The sequence below is a fragment of the Corvus hawaiiensis genome, chromosome Z (genome assembly GCF_020740725.1).
Source record: "Corvus hawaiiensis isolate bCorHaw1 chromosome Z, bCorHaw1.pri.cur, whole genome shotgun sequence".
Classification (NCBI taxonomy): Eukaryota; Metazoa; Chordata; class Aves; order Passeriformes; family Corvidae; genus Corvus; species Corvus hawaiiensis.
Genome location: NC_063255.1, coordinates 3,497,668 through 3,517,822, shown reverse-complemented (window position 1 = coordinate 3,517,822; position 20,155 = coordinate 3,497,668). Strand labels below are relative to the sequence as shown.

General features: G+C 40.9%; 1 protein-coding gene across 6 annotated transcripts in view; it reads right to left on the bottom strand.

The window, feature by feature from the left end:
- The window catches only part of ADAMTS6 (ADAM metallopeptidase with thrombospondin type 1 motif 6), a 148,959-nt gene extending 142,576 nt beyond the window's left edge, over positions 1 to 6,383 (bottom strand). For 2 of the 6 annotated variants that reach the window (XM_048291773.1, XM_048291776.1), the window contains exons 1-2: positions 5,828 to 6,168; positions 312 to 679 (exon numbers count right to left, since the gene is read on the bottom strand). In XM_048291773.1, the coding sequence (XP_048147730.1) occupies positions 312 to 408 (97 nt within the window). In that variant the 5' untranslated portion in view covers positions 409 to 679; positions 5,828 to 6,168. Of the gene's footprint in view, positions 1 to 311; positions 680 to 5,148; positions 5,283 to 5,827; positions 6,173 to 6,309 lie in introns of those variants that run through there. The other 4 variants (XM_048291774.1, XM_048291779.1, XM_048291778.1 and 1 more) reach the window with 4 other exon arrangements.
- Between the last annotated feature and the right edge of the window lie 13,772 nt (positions 6,384 to 20,155).

Genomic DNA, 20,155 nt, shown 5'->3' with positions numbered 1-20,155 from the left:
ATTATACTGTAAAAACAAGATTAGGTTCTTACTCCCTAGTCTAAAAGCATGTTAATTTTATCATAGCAAGCCTCTCAAGCATTATTAAGTACATTTTACAAGATTTAATTTGCAAGGCTTTCCTACAGTTAAAATTAGACCGAGAGATATTAGAACAAGGAAATTTAATCTGCATGACAATTAATCATGATAAAACTAAGAGCAGAGCCCATATGAGTTTATGAATTATATAAACGTGGTTTAGAAAATATTACACAAATACAAATGCAAAAACACATGCTTCTTGCCAGCTACAGAGATCAAATCCCTACCTTGAGAACTGTATGAGAGCTGGTTGTTACTGTGAAATTCCGATGAAACCATGACTAGGCTCAAAATCCATGTCCACGTCTTCCAAAAAATTTCCATAATTTAGAAAAAGCAGAAAGTTCTTTTTTCTTTCTCCTTGGAGAGCTACCTGTGTGCTATAGAGTTAACTTCACTCCAGAATCGCACCATAACAGGTTTATTTATTTTATACTACTTCCGAATTAACTATAGGATGTTCCACTTTTTGGACAGGTACTTTCTTCTATAGCTGCAGTCATTTTCTCAATTCAAAACAAGTATTTGTAAGATTCCTTAAGATATGAGACAGATGTTAGATTGGATAGTTACTGAACTTGCTCCATTTCTTTTCCTGAAAAACAGAAGAATATGAGTCAAGGCAAATTCTTTCTATTAAAACAGATCTATGCTGGAAAATACTAAGCCATGATAGTGAACTACACAGGGCAACATTTCGAAATAATATTCAGTATCAATTTTATGGTCACATCCAAGATCACGAGCTTACAAAAAGAAAAAAAATAGAAAAAGGGTTACCATTAACCTTGAAAAGCAGATCCATACAGTTATGACACACTTATCGGGTTCATGTTATTTTTATGAATTCTTACACCTATTTAGTGTTTCTTGTAGCTCAAATACCATGTTCAGACTTGTTCCACCTATAATCAATGGTATGCACTCATTGATTTCAACTGTTAATAACAGGTCTCAAAATACTGGTAGATAAAGGAAGAACCTGGGAAAGAATCCAGAGTACAGTTATCTGATCTTTCTGAAGCATGTATTTTGTTATTGCTTGGGCTAGAGTTCTGCTTATGCAGGCAGAATTCCCATTCATTTAAATGGGAATGCTGCATGTTAGAATACTAAAGAACAGATTTCAGTATCTAAAGCTATTCATCATACACATTCTAATATTTCAAATATTTGTTGTCATTTTTTTTTTCATTTAAAATACTATTGCAACAATAGTAAAAAGCAGCTCTAGCTGCAGCCAGGGATTAAATGGAAGATCCATCCAGTCAACTAACAGTCCACTGTCATGGGACACCAAACTATGTGTTGTGTCAGCTGGTACTCATCAGTCCACTTACACACTCGCAGCACACCTGTGCACAAACTCTGCTGAAGCAGACAATGGAGAAACAGAACACCTAAGAAGGGGAGCTTGTTTAAAATCCAATTTCCACAAGCATACAGAGTCACTTACATATGCACCAGATAAATTTGTCTTTCTAAAATTCTTGGAATGATTTAAAACACTCATTCAGACAGGTAATACAGCTGCAGCTAGTGGATTATTTGTGAAGGTTTTATAAAGAGCTGTAACCTAAAATATCAAGAAAAAATCACATCACCCAAATACCATTTACCAACATTACAATTAATATTTAGGTAACGTAGCTAATTTGAAACCTATCTAATTGTTAATCTGCAAATGAGGTTAATCTTATCTTTCAAATATCTTTCAAGACAGCACCCAGGATTTAATCAGGTTTATAAAGAGACTAAAAGATATTTTGCAAACATGCTTTGTGCTTAGTAGTACTGTTTTCCTGGTGAAGCATAAAGACTTTGTGATGCCATTCACATGGGGCAAGGCCTCAAAGCACACCAATAAAAAAGCTGTTTGCATTGCTATGTAGAACCTTTATTTCCTAGCTAATATTTAGTTACAGTTCCTAGAATTTTGCAAGTTTTGAAGATACATAATTACCCCATACTCTTTCAGCTAGGTTAGTACAATAAGTAACGCACCTTATTTCTAATCTGAGAATGTATAGTTTCAAATTCTTGTCACTGCATCTTGCTTTATCCCTGTTTGCTAATGAGCTGGTTTCTTTTCCTTGTATGCATAGTTACAATCTGATACAAGCACCTCTGGACACTTCCCGATAAGCAGCTCAACCTATTTAGTTTATCTCATTCGGTATAATCCAGTTTCCAGATGGCCAAATATTTCAGCAGTTTTTCTCTGAACCGTTTCCAAATCACCAGCATCCCTTTTCATCCGCAGACACCAGAACTGGACACTGTAGTCCAGTCATGGCTCATTACTGCCATATATAGAGGTAATAACTGCCTTACAGCTTCTACTTAGCCAAAATATCCTAACAGGGAGCTCATGTTCAGCCTGTTAGGTTGATAATAACTTATCCTAGCATTAAGATCTCCTGAAACGGCAGTACCTAAGGAGCTAGATAGCTCAGAATACTGGACATAAATTAACAGCACCCATTATTTAGTACCATTATTTATTATTTACCCACCAATGGCCCACATGATGGACCATAACCACATGCTGGTCAATACTGTCAAACAGTCACTCATTGTCTAGTGTCCTTGGAGGGGTCCCTGAAGTGGTCTCCCTCATTTCAAGCTTCGTATAATACCAATCTCCTTTCATATTAAGCTTCAGCAGAAGTTTCAGCAGAATTTTTTACCTCTTCTTCAAAAATATTTATTGCCAGCTTGACCATGGATACAACCTGATCATATGAAGCTATATTAATGTTCCCAGTTGAAGAGTGGTAATGGATGTGAATGACAAAGCACTCAGGTAACTTCAAGATAAAATACTTTCAGTATGATATTTGGTAGGAACCTCAAAGTCTGGAGTCTATACCTTTTTTTTTTATTTATTTCCACCTTCCTTGGCAGCCTATATTCAGCATTTTACTGTAGACTGTTGTTAAGATGCAAAATTTGGTCAACAAATAAGCTTACAGTGAGAAACTTCTAGTGTGTCATGTGGGGAACTACACATTCGTAGGTTTACCAGTGTCCTCAATCACCACCTACAACCACAGACCCCGTCTAACTCTAAGAGCTCTGCCAAATAGGAAAGGAATAGTACAAGATGCTTGCTGATGTCAATGACAAAGCAGCTGCATAGCACTGGCATTTCTGTGAAGGCACTGATGATAACTGTGGCAGTCCTGTCACTGGTGTCATGAAGTTCCTACCCAGTGACACTCAGTGAGGAGAAAAAAAAGGCCATAGTTTTTGGAGCACTAGTCTTACGAGAGGTGGCTGAGGGAGCTGGGGGTGTTTAGCTTGGAGAAAAGGCGGCTCAGGGATGACTTTACTGCTCTCTACAACCGCCTGAAAGTGTGACGGGGTGGGGGTTGGTCTCTTCTCCCATGCAACCAGCGACAGGAGAGATCACAGCCTCAAAATGCACGGGGTAGTTTAGGCTGGACACGAGGAAGAATTTCTTCACAGAAGGGTGATTAGACATTGGAATGGGGTGCTAAGGACGGTGGTGGTGTCACCATCCCTGGAGGCGTTTAAGGAAAGACTGGATGTGGCACTTGGTGCCACGGTCTAATTGACAGGGTAGTGTTCGATCATAAATTGGACTCAATGACCTCAGAAGTCCTCTTCAATCTAAATGATTCCGTGATAAAGTGGATTACGAGGAGGTGACTAGCCAAACTGCTCAGAGCAGTCATCATGGGAGCCTCCATCTAACCAAAGGTGCCTTGGGCGCATCACTTAACCAGAAGGTAGCTCAAGTTTTAGGACGGGGTAGCATCCGAGACTGGTGTCCCAAGACAACCGCCACACCAGGGGCGTTCACCGCAGAACCGACAGGTTCCGGCGCGCTTCGGGGGCGGCAGCGCCAAGGTCTCCCGTTAGCGGCCGAGGTGCCCGAGAAGACACGACACCGCACCGCCGGACCACAGCGCCCAGACCGCTGCTGCGCCTCGGGGCGGGGTCGAGGAGAGCGACGACCGGGAAAGGGACTCGCCGCTCCGGCGGGCGGGCAGGGGGTTGTCCTCCACGCCCCCGCCCCCGCGGCTCGGCCCCCGCCGCCTTCCCGCCCTCCGCGGCCGGGCCGTGCGGGCGGCGGGAGCCCGCGGTGAGGCGCGGGCAGGGGCGGCCGTGCGCCCGCCCGGCACTACGAGTGGTTGCTAAGGAAATGGGGAGGGCGGCGGGAGGGGACGGGGCGGGGGACGGGCATCAATCACACAAATTCAATTACAGGTATCGCGGCTGGCCGTGAAAAGCGTCGCAGGGTTTCAAAAGCCGGGGATTAGCCGTGCCCCCGGGAGCTTCCCCAGGCGAGAACTGCGACACGCAGACCGCGCCGGGAAGAGCTCGGTGAAAAGGAAGGGGGCCGGGGGTGGCCGGGAGGGGGACACGTACAAAGGGAAAGGACCGAACCCTCTTCCCCGGGAATTAACCAGAAGCCGAGGCGTGGGGAGTAAAATTACTGTTGTGCGGGCCCCGGCGTACGACGGGGCTGCCGCCGTATGAATCACTCCCCCCGCCCCCCGCCAGCCCCAGGGCTCCCCGCCGGCCGTGCCGAGGGGGCAGCTGTCACTGCATCTACCGAAAAAGCAACATTCACCCCCCCCAAAAGTCAACAGGCTAGAAAAATACATGGCAACACACACAGCTCAACACGTACACGCACATTATCTGTACACGTCTGCACACAGTTAAAAAAACTGGTACTGAAGCAAACTGGAAGTCACCAGACACACATCCCTCAAAAAAAATTCAGAAGAAAAAAAAAGCCGTCGTCCCTAGAGAGACAGCAGGGAAGAGTCTGGTTGCTGTGGTGGAGCTGATCCTAAAGTTAACTTTCAGCAGCCCATTTCCAGACAGCAGCGCTGAATCTATTTGGATAAAACGCGTGTGACCCAGACACTTGGCGTTTGGCCCAAACGCGTTGCACCGGCAGCCCAAATAAAAACAAGAGTCTGACTCTTTCCCTCTCTCTCCCTTCTCTCTTCTTGTACAACAATGAAAGAAAGTAGCGTAGACAAAATCCGCACACACATCGCCGGGGAGCGAGAGCCTACTTACCTCCTCCCACCAAACAAAGTCCCTTTGAACCCCAGGCCACTGCGGAGACAGACATACACCGACAAACACGAGTCCGCGGGGTTAAGAGTCTGGCAAATCCCAAGCGGCTCGAAGTAAATCAAAACCACACGCTTCCATGTTCCTGATGAGCCCAGCGAGAGCCCGACATCCCCGCCAGCATCTCTGCGGGACGGCGGCCGCGCCGACCCTCCGAGCCCCGGCACAAAGTGTGCACTTGTCTGACCGCGGCAGCGGACACCGACGGACACGGCACGGCCGAGAGTGGGGCTTCCTCAACTCAGCAGCAATCCGGAATAGCTCTGGGCTGTCGCTGGGGTTTGGGGGCTGCTTTGGTTTTCGTCTGTTGTTTGGTTTTGGTTTGGTTTTGTTTTTCCTTTCCTGCTTCTACCAACGACTTAGTATTCAAAGTATATAAAAAAAAAATCTTCTTAAAAGTGCACTATTCGAGATGGTACCTGATCAATCACCTCTCTTATCGGCTGAAAAATCCTCGCACCCCCTTCCCCCATCCTCAGAGGTTTCTCTCTGAAATTACTCCAAATGCACCTCGCCTAATGCAAAATAAATCTCCCCCCGCTCCCCAAAGCCCTGCACGCACCATTATTCGGGACACAAAAAAAGCAAAAAGTTTCATTGAATAGTGTGAAATCTTCCTTACCGTTTTCATCTTCAATTTCTGATATAAAGTAAGTTTCAAACAATAGAGATTGCACAGGACGATTCCCGTATTCCTCTCTGCTTTTCCCCTCTGTGCAAGCAACCATCAGGGTTATATTCTCCAACAGAATAAAATTCTCTAGCCTTCCTAAAAGGGGTTTTTAGAAAACGGGTTGGCTTGGCAGGAGGAAGGATGCCATCAATTCACCCAAGCTATCACCCTGCACATTTTGTCTTTCCAACAAAAAAGAGGGGGGGAGGAGGAAGGAGGGAAAAACAGGCTTATATCGGGGTGGGGGTGGGTGCCCTCCTCTTGAGCAGCCTCCTCTGTGCAAAATACCATGTGAATATCATCTGAGTGGGGGGGGGAGGGGGGAGGGAGGGGGGCCGGGAGACAGAAAGGGGGGAAAAGAGAGGGGGAGTAGAGGGAAGGCAGGCAGAGCAGGAAGGACTCAGGAAAGTTTGGTTGAAGTAGCCCCAGACCTCCTCCTCTGGCTGCCGGCGCCGGGCCAAGCCGAGCGAGGCGGCGGCAGCAGGGGAGCCTTGGCAGCCTCGCCCGGGGGACGGCGCGGGGCCCGCTGACGTCAGCCTGCAGATGTGCCCCGGGCCGCCGCGCATGCGCGCCCGTCACGTGGCGGCGGGGGGGCAGGGGCGCAGCCGGGGGAGCGGCGCCCGGCGGGGGCGGGGGGGGGGAGCGGGACCCTCGCTGAGCCGCCTGAGGGCAGCGCGGGCCGGCCCGCCGGGGCAGCCCGGCCCAGCCGCGGGGCGCCGGGTACGGGCGCTGCCGGTGGGCGGCGAGCTGGGGCCGCCCCCTGCTGCCATCGCCCCGCTGCCATCGCCCCGCTGCCATCGCCCCGCTGCCATCGCCCTGCCCGTCCCGCGCCCCGTTACGGGCATTAATAAAAGGAAACCTCTTCAACACCATTTCCAGCGGATGGGAGGCGGTGTCTGAAGCCCGCGCGGCCAGCGGCAGCCGGGCCAGCACCGCGCCAGGGTTGAGGGTCCCGGCCCTGCCCGCACAGCGCTTTCAGTTTCATTTGCGGCGGGGAGCAGGGCGGGGGCCGCGGCACCGTGTCTCCGTCTGGCAGGGCTGGAAGGTGCGCACGGGAGCGGGCAGCTGGCGGCCTGCGGAGCGCCCCTGCTCCGGGAAGCCAGCGGTGCCGGGGAGACGGTCACACGGACGGAGTGGGTTGGAACTCCCACTTGCCCTCTTAACCACCAAGCCAATTTCCGATTGCCGAAAAAAGAGGAAAAACAAATCCTTCCTGAACCTACGTTCTAAGGTTTCAAGCTTCTGCTAACTATATTTCCCAAATGGTGCGGGTGCGGGTTTTCCTCCCCAGCCGGAGGTAGTAGGTGTAATTGCACCTTCTGGTGAATCTATAATATCTGGCTGGACTGTGAAGTAATTGGAGAGAAAGGTCCAAGAGCACAGTTACTCCGGGACCTCTCCGAGCGTCGAAAGAGCAGGATCCGCCTGCAAAGTCAAACAGCCAGCAGGACTCTGATGGTCAGCAAGGGCTGGCTTTGTGGCCCGTGAGATAGAGAAATCAGAGCTGCGGCTGTTACTCGTCGTTTCAAATAAACGCTACACAATTACCTTTGAATATGAAGCACTGCTGTAGTTAAATTACATTCTATATAGAAGTATGTGAAATTTCTTTTAACTGCAGTTCTAACAGAACAAGAACAACGTCCTAAATAGCTAGTTACCTTTGTCACCATTCATTCTGAAACAGCACAGTGAACACTTAGTTGAGAGATCCTTTTACCGTCGCCGGGCAAAGTAATGTAACAATAGTTAGGGGAGTAGCAGAATGTATCACTGCATTGAAAACCGGAGCTATAAAATCGATGCTCCTTGGGAATAGGGGCATTCAGAGAGAAACGCTTTATTCTGGAAATGGATCTCCAACCTGCTCCCCCCGGGATAATTGCTCATACCGAGGGCGCCATCCTGCGTCGGCGACCGGGGGGAGCGCCCGCGGCGTGCAGGGATGCTAGCTGGGGAGACATTTCGCCCTTCTTCCTCTTCATCCTGTACGTGCGTGAACAGTTGCCGCTTTGGTGGGCACGTCTACTTTATTAAAACAGCTATTTCTAAGACTGAGAAGAGCATTTTTTGTTAATATTCCATAGTTCCTGCTCCTGCAGCAAATCATTATATGCGATGTTCGCATGGATAAGCCACCAAGCACGATCTGCTCAAATGCAGCCAGGTGTACCTGAGTCACATCACCTACCTCCATGGACAGGCACTGTGACAGGTTCTACTCAACCTTTTCTGCAAACTCAGTGGTACCTACAGAGAGCTGGGACAGTCTATCCTATTGAAAGGACAGACTGTGAAGAGACTTTTTTTTTTTTTACACATTTCTGCATCAGAACCAAATAACCTTTTGAATAGACAGACACACACATCACAGCCAATTGCCTCATGGCTATGGTATCCTCGGGGGATTTGGGAGACCTGCCTTCAAATCAGACCCTGCCTGAATCAGACTCAGGAATGCTCACGTTGCTGTCTGATGGCTGAGATGAGGACTATTCTGGTGTTAAGGACTGGAGTCTCCTCCTTGGACCTGCTCCACTGTGTATACCTGAATAAATACTCATCAAGCTAAAAAGAAAGACAGCTTATCACTGTCTGGTTAGGGCCCTCACATGGATTCAACTCCTTGCTCTAAATCCAGCAAAGTAAAGCAAAGATATATGGACTTTGCAAAGACCAGCTGCTTGCTCAGACCAACAAATTATTTATTCCCCGTTCCAGACAACTACAGTTTATTGCCTAAGCCTACTGGTGTATATATACCAGTCAAAACTGGTCTACTACCAGGAAAAGCTTTGGCTCATCTTTAGAAATTCCAGACTGTCTGTAATTAGAATTTCTGACAGAATTCCCATTACAGTTTGACTTACCTGTTTTGCTTTATTGTATAAAACTATATTTCAGAGTGAACCTCATTCAGATAAAAATAGTGAGCTTATTTGGTGACTTTTATTTTCGTTTTCTCAGCCCAAATATTATCTATATACATATTTATGAACTGCAACTTTTTAGAGAAAAACTTGCACAGGAAGTTGTACACAGATTCTTAGTATAAATGTTTCTTTGCTGCAGTTAGAAGTCTTTCTAGGAGGGATAGTAATTTTACTCAGAATTCTAGTACTAGGTATAAACCATTTGGGCAACCGTGTCTCAGAAGCTCTGGGCAGGATTACAAACTTATTGAGCACAGAGCACCTTAGTCTTATGTCTTAACCTGTTTCTTAGTGTTTGCTCGCCATGGAAGTAAGTAGCTAAAACAGTCTTGACTTCAGGCCTTTGAATCCTTTAGTATGTTATTCAACAGCTTTTAAGATTGGGAAGCACACTCTTTTGTTTAAATAAATATTAATATTGAACTGGAATTTAGATTTGTTAGATATATTTGGAGGTATTGGGAGTTAATTCCAGAAATCTTGCTTTTTACTGAAATAAATATAGAAGAGAAAGCAAGAAGTTAAGAGTGTTTCTGTAAAATGTGGTTATTGTTACCTGTACATTTGGATGTACATGCTTGAAAGTATGTTTGTTTTGGTTTGGGGTTTTTTTCCCAGGTAGTAGTTTTAGCTGGTTAGTGAAGACTTGAAGACTGTAACCTATTTTATTTAGAAATATCCCAGCAGTGTTTGTGGAGAGAATAACTCTTGTTAGGAATTAGATATAAACTGATGTTATAAATTACTTAACTACTGTAAAATTTAAATACAGTAAATAATTAAAATACTTCAATTGACCATAGAGTTGATAAAGTAGTAATGATAAACTTGCATTTATATGTGTTATACTTTCTGTGCTTCTAAGGGGAAAAGTTTTTGATGTGCATAAGGGTTTATTTTTAATCCCCTGAAATAAAAGTTTTTAGGGGTACTTAAAGGTAATGTTGCTATTGAAATCCAGTATCTTTCACTGACTTTGCCTTGTAAATGATCTGAATTCAGACTGCTTACAAATCTCACCATCCCTTGCAGGAGGAGATCTTACAGCATCTCTAGAAATGGCCCCAGGCTATGTATGTTCAATTGTGCCTGCTACATTGCATTTCAGAGGGAGAATGCATATCAAAGTGTACTTTAAGTTGGAAAATGCATGCCTTTTGAGTTGAGCTGTTCTTCAAGTATGGCTTTGAGGCTACTTCTGCCCAGCAATGCAGTATCGCCAAGAATGTCTTCATTTAAATAAGAAGAGCCTTGCCAAAGGCAGGATGGTAGGTCTGCCTTTTCCAGGACCCCCACAAGCATCTCTGTGTGTTATGCTGATGTGGGGCGTATCCTCACCCAAGCCCCCTTGTGTCTGCAAGACCTTGTGAACCCTGACTACCCGATTATTTTAGTTTTAGATTTAGAAATAAAACTGGAAAACTTAATGTAAGTTTGGCATCCTCCATAATGTCCATGCCAGTTTCCTCCCCGGTGAACATAGATGAGACAGGGCAGAGAGATCAGAGAATATGAATGCAATGAGAGTAACATTTAAATCTTGCTCAAAACATGGGAGGGTTGGACAGTGAGAAGGGTAAAATTAAGTATCTGTTAAACCTGAGATGAGGAGTCTTAGACTCATCAAACTGATTAGGGAAATCCTATAGCAGAATGGATGTTTGCCTCAAATTTTGCAGGCAAATAAGATGAAACTGATCCTATCCTCATTAAGATTGAAGTAGAAAGTAAAGAAAAAAAATTCAATAAAGTTCCACATGAGAACAGGAACAATAGTAAACAGAAAAAAAGTTAGATAAATCAGATGAGGGAGTTGTTTTATTTCAGAGTTTTTCATGCTTTGTCTATTTCCAGCTTTCCAAGTCAAGAGAGAGATACCAGAAAGATTAGGTCAGTAGGCATGTTTAAAGGGAGCACTTCCCAGCTATATGTATTATAGTTTTTCTGTGTATTCTCATTTTGTTATTTTCCTATTTCCAGAGAAAGTTGTTTGTAAGATCTGAACAATCTGTAAAACTTAGAGAGAGCAAAGCTGAGACAAATTATATGATATGTGGAAAATGTGTATGTGGAAAATCTCTATGAAAAAATTTGGCAAATGGTATTCCTCAAAGATTAGCGTACACAGAAATATATAAAAGCTGTGCAGAAAATCATAGCAAATGCATAAGAATTCAGGTATTTTGGTTTTAGAATGAAAAATCTGGAATTAACTCACAGGAAGACCTGGATATTACCATGCAGAACACTGCAGCATTTTGCAGTCTGGCACTCAGCTCCAGGAATGACACTCCTAGTGCGGAATTAGGCATCTTGGTCTCAGGTGCCTGAGTGACTTGTTTAGTTTCTGAATTGAAGGAGAGTAGTGATGAGCATCACAGACTGCTCATTTAGTATCTTCTGAACCATGTGGTGATTCCCCTTTTCTTGATATGCTTTGTATAAAAATGTAGACACAAACACCAATGTCAGAGATTGTAAAATTGGATCATGAAATGAGCAGAGATTTGTTTTGAATGGAAAAAATTGGACTTTCCATATTCCTGGGCTGTATAGGTGGAAAAGATTTATTAAAGATTCTGGAGCATACTGTGCATACTTACAGCTTTGTCCAATTTAGGTGGGTTTCTGGCATTCTTTCTACCACACTGTCTTGCAGTAGTTTATAAATGGAAATAACTTTCATACATGCTGTTAAGACAATGGTTTGAGGAAGAATTGAAAAAAACTCACCTCTCCCCTTGTAACTTTTCTGTGTCCCTCCAAAATGCAAAAACTTACTGAATGCTGTAAGGTGTTATGTTAATGTGGTTAGTAAATGTGTTTCTTTCCTCTTATCTCACAAGTAACTTCATTGTTCTTTTTTTTTTACAGGATTATCACAGTATTAACATCTTGTGTTTATGGAAAACAGTGTTCTGCTTTGAAGGAGTTTATTAACGCCTCTTCAAAAAGTCCAGCATTTCCCTTTTCCAACTTATTTAGGATTGGTTGGTTTTGCATGAAGCTGGTCTGTGCAGCACTAAGTGCTCTGACCCTCTTCTATGTGTCTAACCTGGAAGTGATTAGACACTGCAGATCGGAGAGTAGAAAGGAGAACTGCCATATATGCTTGTCCCATTCTTTGCCCAGTTAACTCAAGTTATCTCCTTGTAGGTGCTCTTGAAGTCAAAATCCAGGGCCAGATGAATCTTTTGGTATGACCCAGCAGTTGGTTTTATGTTAAAAGCAATCCTCAACTCTTTCAATACAAATGTAGGAGGAATAGCTTAAAACCACCTGCTATTCCCACTAGTTCCCACTGCAATCCACTGCCATTCACACACATCCAAAAGAATCCACTGCACTGCTGACTTTCACACTGGGGCAGCTCAGGAACATATATATATTGTATTTAGCTGCTCTGCTGTGAGACCAGTGATCTCCCATGAGAGAACAGTTACAAAAAGAAGTCCTAGAAAAGAACAGTTACTGGTCCTCTAGCAACGACCACAACTATTTGTCAAATGAACCTCGCAAGGCCCTCTGACATTTATACACAGCTTGGGAGAAAGAGCAAATACCATGATGCTTGAGATCTATATAACACCTTCATAGTAATTAGTGCTATGAATCTTCTGTTATTCTTCTAAATATTCTTGAAATACACTCAGTCTTGAATATATTTCTGTTTGCTATTTGGTAAAAGAATTCAGCTACAGTCTAAAGACAAAACTAAAGTAAAGGACTTGAAATAAAAGATCAATAAGTTTTCCAACATCAAAAGTATCTTTTTCACATCTACTGAAAACTCAACTGTGCATTAAAATCACAAACAAAATTTTGTTTCTAAGGAGTGAAAAGAGTACCTTTCTTAGCTATGGGCCTCTGTACTCTGGGCACAATCTATTGAAATATGAACTGGGTTTGGCATACTTCTGTTCCTGCTGTAGCCATTAGGGGATTATTAACATCAATATGCAAGTTATACTGCAAAAGGATAAGATTCAATTTTTCTCAAAAACTTTCAAGATGCCTAATATGATTAAAGAGACTTGTACAGTCTATGCTATCACTTTTGCATTCTAACATGAAATAACCATAAAACCATCCAGAGATATGAAGATGATGGTGTGGGACTGTTCACAGACGCTTGAGGACAAAGAATGAGCAACTTGAGCCTATGTTTGTACATACACATATTTAAATGATGACCCCAGAACAAAAGAAGCCTCATCACTGCAAACTCTGATATGGATTCACACTGATTCTTGCATCAACCTTCTGCGTTCTTGGAAGGTAACTAACTTCTCCTGACTTCAGTTTTTCTTTTATTCAAAACAAAACAAAACAAGACAAAACAAACAAACCAACAAACAAAATCCAACACCCCCTCTCTCTATTCTCTCCATGCCTGAAACTCAATTGATGGTAATAACCTCGGTGTATTATTTTTGTAGACTTTTTAATTAATAGTACATCAGGAGATTTGTCAGCCAAAATAAAAGTACTCAAAGCAAATGGATTAACAGCTAAAGAAATCTACAAGCTTGGAGAAAATTCTGGACATTTATTTTTAGCTCATTTCATCCACAGCTGCATCTACACAATTTCACTCACAGATAAGGTTATCTGGCAATAAATAAACTTCTATATAAGTTATTGCATAAGCAGTTTTCTTCATAGATTTAATTATACACTTAACTCTTCCCATACTGATATTCTGTATAAAGTTTGGCTAATAGCCAACTTAACATTGTATTTATGAGGACAATCAGTGGAACACATAAAGAGCACAAACACGGAGATATCCCACCTGCAACTGTGTATCTATGACTTTTTTTCTGCTGTCTTTAAGAGAAGGTCTTAAAGGTCTGCCTGTTTCCCATGCCAGCTACTGCTCATCCTGAGTAGTGCAGAAGTGAAAGTTTAGTATTGTGCTTTACCAGATATTATTGGTGTTTCCCAGCAGATCAAATGAGACTCCAAGGGAGGTATAATTAAGCATTATTTTTTTCATACTTCAAGGATCTGCATAACTGAGTTTAAATTAATGCAAGATCCCACCTTCACTACAGCTGGTACAAATTTTAAGGCCAAAGCATCTTTTGATAAATGTACAAAAATATAGTATATTTTGTAAAAATGTATTTTACAGCTACTTCCTCCTCTGCAAGGCTGCTTATTCCCCTAGCCTTGGCTCATACTTCCAAAGTATTAGTTTTAAGCATCACCTGTGGGTATAGCCTGTCCTTTCTATTTAAAGTCTAGACACAGGGCATTTCTATTTCTCATCTTCCAAAAGCTGTCCCTGGGCCATTCTCTTTCTCTGTCCCCGGATAGTCTATCTGACTTTCAGAGGTGAGAACTGGGATTCTCTCTGAATAGGCTTGGGGGAGGGTACAGGGGTAACCTTTGCTCTTGCTCAGCCCCAGAATCTCGGCTTTGCACATGAATGAATACTTTTCTATTGGGGTCTTTCTTTTGGGGGATGAAACAAATTAACTGCGAAAGAGTACCAGGGATTTCACTTTGTGCATTGTCTCTGCAAAGGTTTTCTCTGAGACTCCATGAAAAAAAGAAATTCAGCAGCTTGAAATGCCCAGTGCAAAACTTTCAGAACAAGCAGGGCAGCCCAGCATTTATCATGCTGTACTCTACAGTAAATCACAAAAATCGCTTACACACAAAAATTACTTACTAGCTACACGGTTTCTTACCAAAGATGGGATGTAAAATGCATTGGTGTAATTCTTCTGAAGTACAACTGTAGCTTTGAAGATTGAAAGTTTTCTGTTTCTTTGATCTCTGCTCTCTAAGAAGGACAGGACCAGGTGTTTGTAAATTTTTTCTCTTTTTTAATATAAGAATTTGGGGAATTTGCTGAACTATAATGTGCAGAAAAGGATATTTATTTTTATCTTGAGAACAGGACTCAAATGCAGCAACAAAATGCACACACTCTCTATTAAGTATGATTAGATACTATGAATGTTTTTCTCAAAAAAATCCTCATTGTGCTTGTGCTATAAACATGACATATGTCCAAGTAAATGTGCCTGGATGGATGCATTGCTATCAAAGTGTCTTCTGCCCCTTGCTAATTTAGGCTTCTAAGCCTCTCAGAAGTTCTTCCAGTTTTTTTGTCTATGTATTTTACATGAAACACAGGAATTAATCTTGTGTGACTCAGAATGAAAAAGCTGTAGAAAAGGATACCATTGCTTGTGTTTTCTTGGCTATAAAGTATTTAATATTACACTTATTAAATCTTAAGTATTTTCAGGTGAGCCAGTGACACTGATCAGCAATACTGACAATAAACTGCCATCTGCAGTGGGATCGACAAAATATCATGGCTATTCTAATTCTGTCTCCCTCTCTGATCCTGGTCGAGGAGAAAGTGAATTCTTCCCCTGAGACCTCTGAGACACATTAAGAATATTAATGGTAAATATGTGCATTATTAGTGGTGTGTGTATTCAATCCAGTGGTTATTACCTCTTAGCTTATTAAAGAACTTCGCACATATAAGAAACAGCTTGCTGTAGATGAGCTGGCAAGGTCTCATGGGCTTATTGACCTCAATATAAATTCATATTAAACGAATTATAGTATTTTAATCAGATCTACTTACATAGATTTAAATATAGATTTGTTTCATGAAATGTATGTAAGTAAAAATGTAAACTGTACATATGCTGGTATTAGACAGGCAGAGCTACACTTTAAATTAATTACTTTATTTTCTATAAAATAATGCTTTGCTGTATTAAAAAAACCCCCACTAAATCTGATCCTGTCTTATGGCTAAAGTACTGTCTTTCAACTCAGATTCCTAGCTTTTCTCATCTTTGTTTTTGGACAGGCTTTTTCTGAAACATTCAGATGGTTTGATAGTAGTGAACTTACAAGCAGCACATATTTGCAATTGAGAAGTCCTTATAGCTGAGAATGGGGAAGGGGCTCTCCTTTTGCTGATTATGCATTAAGATTCAGCTTTTCTGATAGGTGCACAGGCCTTCAAGATCTAGATTACCCAAATTATTTTTTTAAACACAGTCAAATTTAACTTGGACTAATTAACGGTATAGTTGGAAAGTAATTTGCATGAATGATGAACACTGCTTTTTACCCCTTTGAGAAAAGATAAAAGTAATTAAAAGGAACTCCTGTTTTAAAATTCAGGAGGGGTGTGTCTGATATACTTCTTATCCATCTTTATTCCTGTTATTTTACTAAATTAAACATACCTGATTTTTTTTCACAGTACTGGTAATAAGATCAGAATCTCTGTACAAATATTACAACTTTTTCAGAATAGGTAATTTTTATTTCCCAACTTCACACTTGGTCATCAGGCAATCATCTCACATCAGGCAGCATAATACTTTAAACCTCTGAGCTATAAAGTCATAGACTGGCCAGCTGGAAGCAAAATAGGTTTCCCCTTACCCATTGCCAATGCTTCTGGACTCAACCAATTCCCTGAAGAAAAATGACTATATACTTGGCACAGAGCAACTGCTAAATTTAAATTCCTCCTGCCTCTATATACTAAGCTTTCTATTTGATTCAACACTAAACTCCTATGATTTGGCCAGCTTCTATTCAGAAAGGGATCTTAGCCATCAATAAATTTACTGAAAATTATTCTTTGCTTTTCTTTCCTTAATAGTACTAAAAGGAAGTTTCAGTGAAATAGAAAAAGTGGCAGATGCAGCCAACCTAACATGCCATCAACAAAAATTTTGGCTATTACCTGCACCACTCCTGAACTGCTTCATTTCTCTTATGAATTACAGGTGTCTGTAGCAATGTGTGTATTTAACCAGCAAATCTGAACTGAATGCAAATTTTCTAGAAAGGCTTGGAAGAGGAAAGTAATCTGAATAGTCACTTTTATGAAATGGAACTATTTTATTTAGGGTTCTCAGCTATTTCTGGAACTACATAAGATCCATCAAACATCTTACAGAAGATCATTGTACCCTTCTCTTGTGATTCTTTAAAGAGCTACTAAAATGAAGAAGCATTATCTATGTAATTCAGCAGACATTTATTTAATCTACACATTTAAGAGTTCTCTGATATCCATCTTCTAGAGAAAATTTAGTTGCCAGATTAGTATCTTTATCTTAGATTATAAACTAGCCATATGTATTGCAAGCCTGATGGAAACTGGATAGCAGGTGAATAAGTATCAACAACTTTGGTTTAAGAAATCAATACTAAAATGCAACTGTTACAGAAGCAGAAGCATAATTCTCTGATATTGTGAACAGTGAATTCTTACTCTAAAATTACTGTATGTGCAATACATGAACTGAGATTTTAACATCATAGCAAGCAACATAATTTTTTAAAAGTATTTTTTAGTCTACTAAAAGATATGGCAGTGCTTCTATGTATTGAGTAGTATATAAAAACAGTAGCATGCTATTTGTACTTCATTATATATCACCATGCCAAAAGGAGAAAACAACTTTCTAAAAATGATTACATGCTGTCTTATCCTTTAATTATCAATTTTTATTAAAGGAATAGTGATTATAAACAAAAATAATCTACTTTGATATCTAGCTGTCATATGGAATATTAATAGAGCATTGCAATGATTACTTACTGCTTAAGTTCAGTTGAAACAACCTGTCAATAAAAAATGTAATTTTGAACTCTTTTACTATTGTCAGGAAATCACAGGATTTCCTTAGCTATGCAAAAAGCAGGCATAGATCTTTCAAACAAAACATTTTTGTGGGAAAATATAACACTAATTAATATATTAAAAATATTCTCTTTGGTCTGACTAAGCTGAGTTTTGTCTTACAGACAACTGTGTAGTTTGCTAATAATTTGCCAAACACCCATATCTGAAAATATTTTTTCATATAAGCCTGATCCCTGCTGTACACATGCATGTCTACTGGAAAGCTTTACATTAATATTCATTTTGCTTCTTGAGTTCTGAACTGCCACAAGTCAGTTGTTTGAAAGGGTAACACATCAGCTTGAGTTCAATTATTTCAGTATCTTTTTTTTTCTAGGCACTCTTGCTTTTTAGAATTGGCACTGGGTTTGTGTCCCCTCAAGGAATCATGTGCATGTTGACTACCATCCAGATTGTATTTTTTAATAAAAGCAGCTTGAAAACAACCTTGCTAAAATGTCGCAAAGATAACTTTGTTCAGCAGGTATGATAATGCTTCTTTGATGCTGCAGTAATCCAGTGGCACGGTTTCATCCCTGGTACAGCCCCACAGTCAGTCTTATCTCCAGTGGAAAAGAACTTCAGCAGGAATTAATTTGTCTGAGTAAAATAACTCTCTCTTGATTTAAGGTGAAGGCTTACATCTAACTCCTGGTAGTTCTACATGGAGTTAACTGATTTGGTTTAGGACGTTCCTGGCACAGTACAGGAGACTTCTTGTAAGCACTCTTGCTATTGTACATCATTCTGGGACTCTGTCGTCCCCCGATTTACTTTGGTTTGTGTGACTTGGCTTTCTGAGAAGTGCTGCTTCTCTTGCAGTAACTCACAGTTGATGTAGTGATGTAATATTTCATAAAATGAATATCTCTGTTACATTATAAAATTTGAATGCTGCTTCTTGATGAAGAGCAGACACTGTTTGACTAACAGTCAAGACACAGTTGTTATTCTCAGCTTCAGTGTTCTTAAACTGTAACCCATACATGAGAGCTTTCTTTCTGAGTTAACAATCCCTTAAATTAGCAGTCCAGAGACTTGCAAATGTTTGTTAAATTCAGCTTTGTTGTTACTGTCCACATCAGTTCTAGCCGTAAAGGGAAATTTACATTCAAATTTGTGTTGTTCTTAGAAGAATTCTGCTGGGACCCTCACATATGCAATTATGATATTATTTTTATACCTTTGTCAGTTCTTCAGTATTTTGTCTTCCCAAATAATAGATTACATGCATGTTGCCAGAATCCTGTCATATACAAGGAACTTTGTTCCAGTTACAGAATTTTTGTCAAGCTTGCACTCAGTCAAAGAATGTATTGACTGCGCAGCCTTAGCCTTCATAAGCAAAGAGCATTAAAATTAAGCTCCTGTTTGCAATCAGGGCTTGTCCTGCAGTTAGAGCCATCTGGCAACTACCCAGTAAAGTCTAGAATTTTTAATTTCCAAAACAGGTAGGAGAACTATTCTGAACAGACTAACTTTAAATTCAGCTAGGCTGAACAGTTTCACCTTCCATTATGAAACACACACTGCTCCCTTTCTATTAAGCAACTTCATTCATATTAACCTCAGTCTTTGGATTCTTTCTTTAAATACAACAAATTAATTACCTTGTTTTCTAGTGTTGCAGTTCATTTTTGTAGGACTATAAATAACATGTTGCTGAATCTAATAAAAATACAACTTCCAATGCAATGAGTTTGACAAAACAAAACCTTTTAAGAGTGAAATAGACACAAATACAGAAAGAAATTATACTGAAATAAAAGCACGCTGCCCATTCAAATAAAAACTTAGATGCAACTGCAATAGGTTATGCATACAGAGTAGCATTGCAAGCTTGTTCTTTGGCAACATTTAATATAAATTAATAACCATAAGTGTTTTACAGTCAGTGCAAATAGTCATAAAATTAATCAGTCTGTTAAATAAAAACAATAGAAGTAGCAAAGAAGAACTTTTATAACAGATACCAACTTCAAGCACTGTAATTTGTTTCTGTGGATAAGTTAGTGTTTTAGTAAAGATGTGTCTAGATCATGTCACCAAGAATAATTGATTGCCTCATCCCCAATCAAAATTGCCTAGTGTTCTGTTAAAGGAAATAAAACACAACCACTTTATAATCTTAAGGAAACTTGAGCAAACAATTGTTAAGGAAATGAATGGACTAGTTATTTATCAATTAAACTGCAACACTAATCTAGTTAGTTTTTATTTTAAGTCTTTCTGCCTGAAACTATCTCCAGCAACTCATTTAATGCAACCTAAATTAAAACTAGAACAGGAATACCACCAAAATTACATTTGTCTTGGCTAGCTATAATCAAAAGCTCATTTGCAAGCACCTGCAAGCAGCATCTGTTGCCAAATAGAGAAGGCAAGATTATGTTTCATTTGACACAATAAATTTTCTAAAGTACAGAATTTAAAACGTTTGCAGAACAAAGAACTTCTTGTATCCACGACTGATTATAATTACGAGTAGTTCGGCACTGCTGAGGTACCTTGGAATGCTCATTGTTTAACCTGGAAATAATCTACTAAAACATAGTGTATTACCTGAGAATATGCACAAAATAGAGTCTCATTGCCTTAATCACTAGAATGTCATGCTTGGAAGTAAGTAGGAGTATTGTGATCAAAACTTTTTGT